Raw genomic sequence first — 9,699 nt, 5'->3', positions numbered from 1 at the left:
CACTCTGAATCGCCCCGCCCCTACTTGCTCCTCCCCTGAGGGCCCGGAAGCGGAAGTGGGGTCGGGTTGCCGCTGTTATTCCGGCTCCTCCAGGCCCGTAGTGACCCCGCCTCGTCTGTTCTGGTACCCGGCCGGCGGCTGCGGCGCTGACGTGGCTCCCGGAAGTGGGGCTGGCGTGGGCCGCTATGTTGCAGCAGGTGAGGGGCTGTGGGCGCGGAGAGAGGGCCGCGGCGGCTGGGCCGGGCCTGCAGGGCGCGTGCTGAACGTCCGGGGCCGCTGCCGGAGCCCGAGGAGGAGCGGGTGGGCGGCGGGCGGGGCGGCCGGGGGCGGGGCCGGGGTCCGGGCTGCGCTGAGGGCCAGCGCGGGTGTGAGAGGTGCGGGGTCGCGCCCGGGCGGCCGCGGAAACGCCGTGTGTGGCCGGGCGAGGGAAGGGGGGGCCGCCACTCCGCACGTGGGATTAGGGGACCCCCCCCCACCGGCCTCGCGTTCAAGTTTGTGCTGTCGCAGCAGCGTTGGAGGTGGCTGGTCCACTCCCGTGACTGCATCTGCTCCTCCGAGCTAATTACAGCCCTCACGTGTAGGACCAGAGATTAGTAAGAATCATTTCGTAGTTTCTTCCTATTTTTTAAAAAGTTACACTTTTAGTTAGATTTTGTAGGCGTCTTTTCCTCTTGAGGGGTTACTGTGGCCCAGGCACTGTGTTAGGCCCCGGGGAAGGGCTGCGAGCCGCACAGACGATTTCCTGCCCTGAATCGGAGGGAGAATTGGAGGGTGCCGGAGGTGGGGAGGCAAGATAAGTTAGAAGACTGAAGGTAGTTTTCACAGGGCGATCACAGAGCCAGGGTGATGTGATAGCAGGTGTCTGCGACTAGGACGCCCTCGGGATTTAGGGTCGGAAAGGACCGCTCCGGGGAGGTGACCTGAGTGGGGAAAATCCGGTGATGGTCTGCACCTGCGCCCCGGCTGAAGGAGGCTGGAGAAAAACACACAACGGCACTGACTGTTCCCACTTAAGCGTGTGGCCAGGCACCTCAAGCGAGCCCTTAGGGCCGCCAGGCAGTCGTCACCCTGCCCCCTCTGTAGCCCCCTCTCCCTCCCACCTAGGCTGCTCTCGAGGGCTACTCCCTCAAACCTTCAGCGTTTCTTCCTTATCTGTTCTCAGCCCCTAGCGTTGCTGCTCGTTTCACTGAGAAGATGGAAGCCGTCGGTGTCCGCACCGCCTGCCATCTCCAGCTTTCCTCATAATCTCCTGTTTACTCTGCCTTTGTTTTATGTAACTGCACTGTCTGTGCTGCGTTTTTTTTTTTTTTTTTAATGTTTTGGTTTTTTGGTCACGAGGCATGTGGGGATCTTAGCTCCCTGACCAGGGATCGAACCCACACCCCCTGCACTGGAAGGCGAAGTCATAACCACTGGACCGCCAGGGAAGTCCCGGTGCTGCCTTCTTAAGTCGAGCCCTCACCTTGTGCACTGGTTTCCATCCCCTCTTGCCTAAATAAAGTACCCCCAGAGAATTCTAGCCTGTCGCCAAGGTGGAGACCACTGGTCTCATAGATGTGAATCCATTTTACATTTTCTAGCTTCAGCTGTTCCTCCACTCTTCCATCTTCATTTACTATGAGGGCGAGGGCTTTCTCCATACATACTCTGTGTGTTCCCACTTCTGTGCCTGTGAACAGATACCTAGTCAAGCGGCCAGAGGGAGGCCCGGTGGGTGAACTCTCCTGGAAGCCTCAGCACAGCCTGTCCCTCCCTCTGCTCCTGTTTGCGCTCATGTTACTTCTGGCACTGATCACAGTCTGCCACGTGTTGTAGGTGATTGCTCCTTTGTATATTAGCTCATGCCTTCAACAAATACTGTAGCACCTGGCCTGGTGCTCGGCTAGACACTAGGATTTATTACAATGCAGGAACGGAACTTGCCCTCCAGTAGCTTGGAGTCTAGGAGGAGGTAGGAGCAGTAGACTTGCAGTAAGAATATCCTGACATAATTGTTCACGCGGAGATTTGCCCAGGTGCTGTGGGAACGTGGGAAGGGGGATGCCTGGGGATTTCAGGGCAAGTTTCTCGGCTGTTGCAGTATTTGAGCTGAAAGTTGAAAGATGATTTGGCGTTTGCCTGATGGTCCGCTTCATAGGGGATGGGGAAGGGAAGAGCTTCTGGGTAGAGAAAACATGAAGGGCAGAAAGGTGGGAGGGCCCGAAGTGTTTTCCCCGAGCAGGTAGTAACAGCGTTGCTGCAGTGCTCAGTGGGAGGGGACGTTGTCGGGAGGTGGGCAAGGGATCAGGTCCTGAGCTGCCACGAGCTCTGGTTTGCTGTGCCTGAGGGATTTAAGTCTTATCCTGTACAGGGAGAGGCGTCACTGAACAGTTTGGGCAGGGGGGTGACATGGTATGCTCTCCATTTAGGGAGATACTCCGGGTAATGAGGGGCTGGAGTAGAGAGGGGGGTGAGACCAGAGATGAGTGGGGAGGGGCTGGCGCTGTGAAGGTGTGAAGCCTGACTGAGGCTGCAGGTGAGTTGCAGTGAGCTGAGGTGCGAACCACTTAAGAGACCTGAGGTTGAGGAGGGAAGGGAGAAGGGAGATTCAGCATCAGGACTTTAAAACATCTCTTCATGCTGTAAAGGACACCTGAAGAAGCTTCTATGCTGATGAGAAAGATGCACCAGAAAGACCTGAAGATACAGGGAACTGTAAATAAAGGGGAATAGTGATGGAACACGCCCCCAAGGTGGCAGGAAGAGAAGGGATTCTGACTACAAGTAGATGGTTTAGCCTTGGAGAAGAAGGGACAGAGTTGTGAGAAGGGGTCGGGAAAACAGGGCTGCAGTCAGATGATTTTGTGGAGGAGCCAGAGACAGTGAGTTTATCTCGGCAGCCTCAGCCTTCTCTGAGAGCCGCCTGAGGGTGGCTGCATTGAGTTTGCGCTTGGCAGCTTCTTGGGTGGGATGGAGACGGCAGGTACTTGGGTTGCCACGTGGGGTTTGGCCAGGTGATCAGGGTTGGGGGAGGGAACTGCCCTCGCCCCTTCCCTAGGCTGTGAGTTCTAGGTGGCCGTGACCGCGTCCTACTGTCATCTTCCGTATTGACTAGCGTGCTGCCTTGCATGTAGTAGGCATGCAACACGGAGTTTCATTCTGCTTCATGAATATTTGCTTTTCCTATCAGGACAGTAATGATGACATTGAAGATGTTTCACTGTTTGATGCAGAAGAGGAGACAACTAGTAGACCCAAAAAATCCAAAATCAGGTACGACGATAAGTTACAAGACTCGGGTTAGTGTCTGGTGCTGTCCCGTCCATCGCCTGGTGCCAGCGACGGGGTTCGGGGCAGAGTGGTTGTGATGTGCTGGTGAATATTGTGTATTGCTGCTTTGCTCTTTAGTCTGAGATGAGGTGACATCTCACGTTTTCCCTGGGAATAATTGACATGTGGCATTTTACTCAATACTGAGTTTTCAAATCTGCAAATCCAATTTTTTGAACACTGGTGTTTTTAATTCTGACTTTTGTACCAAGAATGCACCATTTCTTTAGATAGTTTCTGTAGATACATTACATTTTGATTTATTATGCAAATTTCAGAATTGTGTCTTTTGTATCAACTAATGTGAGAATATCAAGCCAAATATATTTCTATTCCAAACTTAGTTATCGCTAAAGAAATTCACTTGATGAAATCAAATTCTACCTGAACCTTGAAAACATCTCTAAGTGAGAGATGCCCGTCACAAAAGACCACATATTATATGATTTTGTTTATGTGAAATGTCCAGAATAGGCAAATCTATAGGGACAAGAAGTACATTAGTGGTTGCCTAGGACTGGAGAGGGGTGGGATTGGGGTCAATGTGGGGGTGACTGCCCATGGGTTTAGGCTTTATGTTTGGGGTCATGAAAAAGTTCTAAAATTGTGTGATAATTGCACAATTCTGTGAATAAACCAAAAATCACTGAATTATACCCTTTAAATAGGGGGATTTTGTGGTGTGTGGATTATATCACAACAAAGCTGCTGATAAAACAGCAACTATGCCTGGTGGTTACTTTGTCTTAACGCCTGAAGTGATTTCTGAGGGCCTAGAAATTCTTAGGGCATGAGTTTTAGACATGTGAAAATAGGAGTCAGTCCTAAGAGTGTAGTTTCCTAATTCCTCTAAGCTTGGTAAAGTTTCTTGTTATATATTTTGTGAAAGTTTATAATCAATGAGGTGTTAAAGTCACGTTTACATAGTGTATTTTCTGTGACAGCAGGGCCTAGTCAAATAATGGGACTTATGAAAAAAGAGGTAGGCGGTTTGCTTCTTCCTCAAGTCATCTTTTATTTTGGCAAGACTCTGCATGGTTCTGCTTTGGCTGAAACATTTTCATCTACATCTGCAGTACCTGTTGTAAATGTAATTGCATTTCTTTTATTATGTTTTGGTTTTCAGACACCCAGTGGCATCATTTTTCCATTTATTCTTTCGAGTCAGTGCAATTATAGTCTATCTTCTCTGTGAATTGTTCAGCAGCAGCTTTATTGCCTGTATGGTGACAATTATCTTGTTGTTGTCATGTGACTTTTGGGCAGTCAAGGTAGGTTTGATTGTTTTTATTTTAAAATCGTATTTATATGATGAGATTGAATGACGTGTAAACAGTAAAAAAAAAAAAAATGACACAGCATTTCTGATTGGTGTTAATTTATCTTTTTGTTATCTTAGGCCTCACCTGTGTCAAAGTGCCAGTTGTGGCAGATCACGTGTAGGTTTACTGACTTGTCTATGCTTTCTGTTAACCTATATCAGCTTTAAAGTTAAACAAACAAATAAAAATGTGACCAGCAGCTACAGACTACACATACTGCTTCTAATCCTCACCACTGGTTTTGCTTCAGGGTCACCTCCGGCTATGCCGTGTATGATTTCTAGATAAGACCCCAGAGTAGTTTGTCCACAAATACTCAAGTACGGACCATTACAAAGGCTCCTATTTGAGCTTGAGGGCAGTGTTTCTCAGCCATGGCGGGTTTTGCCCCCCAGGGGGACGTTCGTTTGTCAGTATCTGAAGACATCTTTGGTTGTCACAACTGGGGGTGGGGGAAGTGTGCTATTGGTATCACACGGGTAGAGGCCAGGGATGCTGCTAAATGTCTTAAGGTGCACACAAAGGGCAGCCCCCCACATCAGGGAATCATCCGGCCCAAAATGTGGATAGTGCTGAGGCTGAGGGATCCTGTTGTAGGGGATAGAAGAGTGTAAGAAATGGTTCAAACTCAGAGGCAGTGGTAGGTAGAGGGATGGATGGATGGAGAGATAGGTATATAGACAGAGGGGCATGTGATAAAGTAACTATGGTAAAATATTAAATGTAGACACTAGGTGATAGGTATATGGGTATTCACTGTAAAACTTGACTTTTCTATGTTTGGAAATTTTCATAATAAAATGGTAGGGGGAAATATTGAAGGCAAAAAAAAAGGCAAAAGCTACTTTTGGAATTTGAGATATGTATATTGATTCAAAAACCAGTAAGATGTTATAGGTCTGCTCATGCCCACCAACCCAGCCATTTTTAGATCTTTTGATTGTTACAGATATCAGAAGTGGTTGGCTTGGTGGTGGCCAGTTTCCGTAGGCCACAAAATGCTGAGAGTGAAGATTACAAAGGTCTGTTTCCTGTAGACTTTTCTTTTGTACAGTCTTCTTTGCCTTGTATTTCTTTGAATTTCTTCTGTTGCTTTATGCTCTAAAGTGTTTACTGTATCCAGGTCACAGTTTTGTTTTGAGGAACGTTTCTTTTTGTTGTTCATGTAATTTCTGCTTAGCCAAATAGAACACCACCTTCAGTCAGTTCTTCCTGGTAATTTCCAAAAATTATATAATTAGATCCTTGTGGGTTTAGAGTTTTAAAAAATGTGGCCAGAGGGAGTTCCCTGGTGGCCTAGTGGTTAGGATTCCGGGCTTTCACACCATAGCCTGGGTTCAGTCCCTGGTCAGGGAACTGAGATACCGTGATGCAAGCCGCAGCACGACCAAATTAAAAAAAAAAAAAAAAAATGTGGCCAGAAAGTATATTTTCTGATAACATTTTTTTTAAAAAAAACAAGGGCTTAAAAAATACCCTTTCATCTGTGGCAGAATTACTTACAGATATGCAGACAGTTGAGATATGAAATTAAGAAGTCAAGAATGGGGAAATTATTAAATGGACTTGGGGAAGGGGGTGTGCAGGGTTCTGAATGTAGTTAGAACAGCAGTGTGTCGTAGTTGTAAATCTCAAGGCAGTTGTCAAAAGAAGAGATAATTATTAAGAAAATAAGAGATAAATAAGATAAAGTTCACAAAAGACCCTGAATAGCCAAAGCAACCTTGAGAATGAAAAACGGAGTTGGAGGAATCAGGCTCCCTGACTTCAGACTATACTACAAAGCTACAGTAATCAAAACAGTATGGTACTGGCACAAAAACAGAAAGATAGATCAATGGAATAGGATAGAAAGCCCAGATATAAACCCACGCACATATGGACACCTTATCTTTGATAAAGGTGGCAGGAATATACAGTGGAGAAAGGACAGCCTCTTCAGTAAGTGGTGCTGGGAAAACTGGACAGGTACATGTAAAAGTATGAGATTAGATCACTCCCTAACACCATATACAAAAATAAGCTCAAAATGGATTAAAGACCTAAACGTAAGGCCAGAAACTATCAAACTCTTAGAGGAAAACATAGGCAGAACACTCTATGACATAAATCACAGCAAGATCCTTTTTGACCCACCTCCTAGAGAAATGGAAATAAAAACAAAAATAAACAAATGGGACCTAATGAAACTTCAAAGCTTTTGCACAGCAAAGGAAACCATAAACAAGACCAAAAGACAACCCTCAGAATGGGAGAAAATATTTGTAAATGAATCAACTGACAAAGGATTAATCTCCAAAATTTACAGGCAGCTCATGCAGCTCAGTAACAAAAAAATTAACAACCCAATCCAAAAATGGGCAGAAGACCTAAATAGACATTTCTCCAAAGAAGATATACAGACTGCCAACAAGCACATGAAAGAATGCTCAACATCATTAATCATTAGAGAAATGCAAATCAAAACTACAATGAGATATCATCTCACACCAGTCAGAATGGCCATCATCAAAAATTCTAGAAACAATAAATGCTGGAGAGGGTGTGGAGAAAAGGGATCACTCTTGCACTGCTGGTGGGAATGTGAATTGGTTCAGCCACTATGGAGAACAGTATGGAGGTTCCTTAAAAAACTACAAATAGAACTACCATATGACCCAGCAATCCCACTACTGGGCATATACCCTGAGAAAACCAAAATTCAAAAATTGTCACGTACCAGGCTTCCCTGGTGGCGCAGTGGTTGAGAATCTGCCTGCCAATGCAGACAACACAGGTTCGAGCCCTGGTCTGGGAAAATCCCACATGCCATGGAGCAACTGGGCCCGTGAGCCACAATTACTGAGCCTGCGCGTCTGGAGCCTGTGCTCCGCAACAACAGAGGCCGCGATAGTGAGAGGCCTGCGCACCGCGATGAAGAGGGACCCCCACTTGCCACAACTAGAGAAAGCCCATGCACAGAAATGAAGACCTAACACAGCCATAAATAAATAAATAAATACATTGTGTATTATTTATTAAAAAAAAAAAAAAAAAATTGTCATGTACCAAAATGTTCATTGCAGCTCTATTTACAGTAGCCCGGAGATGGAAACAACCTAAGTGCCCGCCGTCGGATGAATGGATAAAGAAGATGTGGCACATATATACAATGGAATATTACTCAGCCATAAAAAGAAACGAAATTGAGCTATTTGTAATGAGGTGGATAGACCTAGAGTCTGTCATACAGAGTGAAGTAAGTCAGAAAGAGAAAGACAAATACCATATGCTAACACATATATATGGAATTTAAGAAAAAAAAATGTTATGAAGAACCTAGGGGTAAAACAGGAATAAAGACACAGACCTACTGGAGAACAGACTTGAGGATATGGGGAGGGGGAAGGGTGAGCTGTGATAGGGCGAGAGAGAGACATGGACATATATATACTAACAAACGTAAGGTAGATAGCCAGTGGGAAGCAGCCGCATGGCACAGGGATACCGGCTCGGTGCTTTGTGACCTCCTGGAGGGGGGGGGGGGGGAGGGTGGGGGGGGGGGAGATGAAGAGGGAAGAGATATGGGAACATATGTATCACTGATTCACTTTGTTATAAAGCAGAAACTAACACACCATTGTAAAGCAATTATACCCCAATAAAGATGTTTAAAAAAAAAAAGATAAAGTTATTTAAAAAATGAAAAGAACTTAAATGTTATAACCCATATGGGACTTTTGTCTTATTCTTTATTTTGAGAACTATAGTAAAAAAAAAAGAATAAATAGTTGTTTTCAAATTTTTATGGTAACTATTAGTAAAATTTAAAACATTGTGTGTCTTCCACAACATTGGAGAAGACAGGAGCAACTAAAACATACATCAAGGGAAGGAGAACAAAGCAAGCATCCAGGAACCTGAAATATCATAGGGCAGAGTGCAAGGGGATGGGAGCAGTAGCCCATTAGTTACAGCTGTAGATGTAATTTGATTAAACCCTCTTTTTAAAGATAAAAATTCCTAGATTTGGTCAAAAATCAAAGTCCAGCCCAAAAGATCTAACTATAATTGTAACATTAGAAAAAGTAAAAGAAGGCAAAGATAACAGACCAATTCAATCAAAAAGAAACTTGACGTTATATTATTATCAGACAAAGCAGAAATGAGAGTAAGACAGCATTCAGTGTAACAAGAAAGGTCAGTTGATGAGTCACAGTGAGGATCATTCACAGAATGACATCACATCAAACTATAGTGAAAAACTACTAGAAACACTAGAGAAGATGGAGGAACACTGTTGTGATAGAAGTCTGACAAACCATTGTCTTTGCAGATCAGAGCGACAAAAAGTACATAAGGTTTGAAGGATCTGAATGAAATAACAAGGTCACTTTCATAGCAGTATCTGGAACTCTGTATGTAGAGGCATAATACCTTCTTGTTCAGTTCCTGTGGAACATTTACAAAAGTTGACTAAATATCACTATGAAGAAAATCCAAAGAAATTGCCAAAAGCAGCTACATTTTCTAGTTCAGTACAACAGAACTGGAGACTAATAAAGAAAAAAATGGTTGTCAAAATTGGGACTTTTAAAAAGAGCCATTCTGCTAAATATCTTGGCTTAAAAAGGAAATAAAAACTGTAAATATAGATTATTTATACCTTAATGATAATGATCATCTACATTCAAACTTTTGAAATGTGTCTAAAGCTGAATTCAGAGGAAAAACAATAGACAAAAGGCTTTTATTAGAGGTCTAGAAGTTTCAAAAACAAAAATAATAAGCTCGAGAGAAATTCGGAAAATAAACTAAAAATGACAAAAACAGAAAGTAAAGAATTGGAAAATGGGAAAATGGAGGAGTTTGAGACTATTCGAAGAGCTGTTATTTGAAAGTGCCACTAAAATAGACCTCTGGCTGTTCTCGGTTGTCTTTGCCAGCTCTTCTCTTTTGCTTAGCCTTTGATTGGTAGCGTTTCTACAAAACGAGGTTTGGTCTCTAAGGCTCCTCCTCTTCTCTTCTGTATTCCTTTCATTATGTTAGGAAAGCTATCAAAGCAGTTTGTTACATTAGTAATAGGGAA

At 44.4% G+C, this 9,699-nt stretch overlaps 1 protein-coding gene across 2 annotated transcripts in view; it reads left to right on the top strand.

Moving 5' to 3' along the window:
• Nucleotides 1-47: 47 nt before the first annotated feature.
• The window catches only part of TVP23C (trans-golgi network vesicle protein 23 homolog C), a 19,344-nt gene continuing 9,692 nt past the window's right edge, over nt 48-9,699 (top strand). The window contains exons 1-3 of one of the 2 annotated variants that reach the window (XM_007462652.1): nt 48-197; nt 3,170-3,252; nt 4,436-4,580. In XM_007462652.1, coding sequence (XP_007462714.1) covers nt 186-197; nt 3,170-3,252; nt 4,436-4,580 — 240 coding nt within the window. In that variant the 5' untranslated portion in view covers nt 48-185. The remainder of the gene's footprint in view (nt 198-3,169; nt 3,253-4,435; nt 4,581-9,699) is intronic. The other variant, XM_007462653.1, reaches the window with a different exon arrangement.

Source organism: Lipotes vexillifer, unplaced genomic scaffold (genome assembly GCF_000442215.2).
Source record: "Lipotes vexillifer unplaced genomic scaffold, Lipotes_vexillifer_v1.1 scaffold982, whole genome shotgun sequence".
Classification (NCBI taxonomy): domain Eukaryota; kingdom Metazoa; phylum Chordata; class Mammalia; order Artiodactyla; family Lipotidae; genus Lipotes; species Lipotes vexillifer.
Note: the sequence above shows the minus strand (reverse complement) of the source record. Positions and strands in the feature narration are given on the sequence as shown.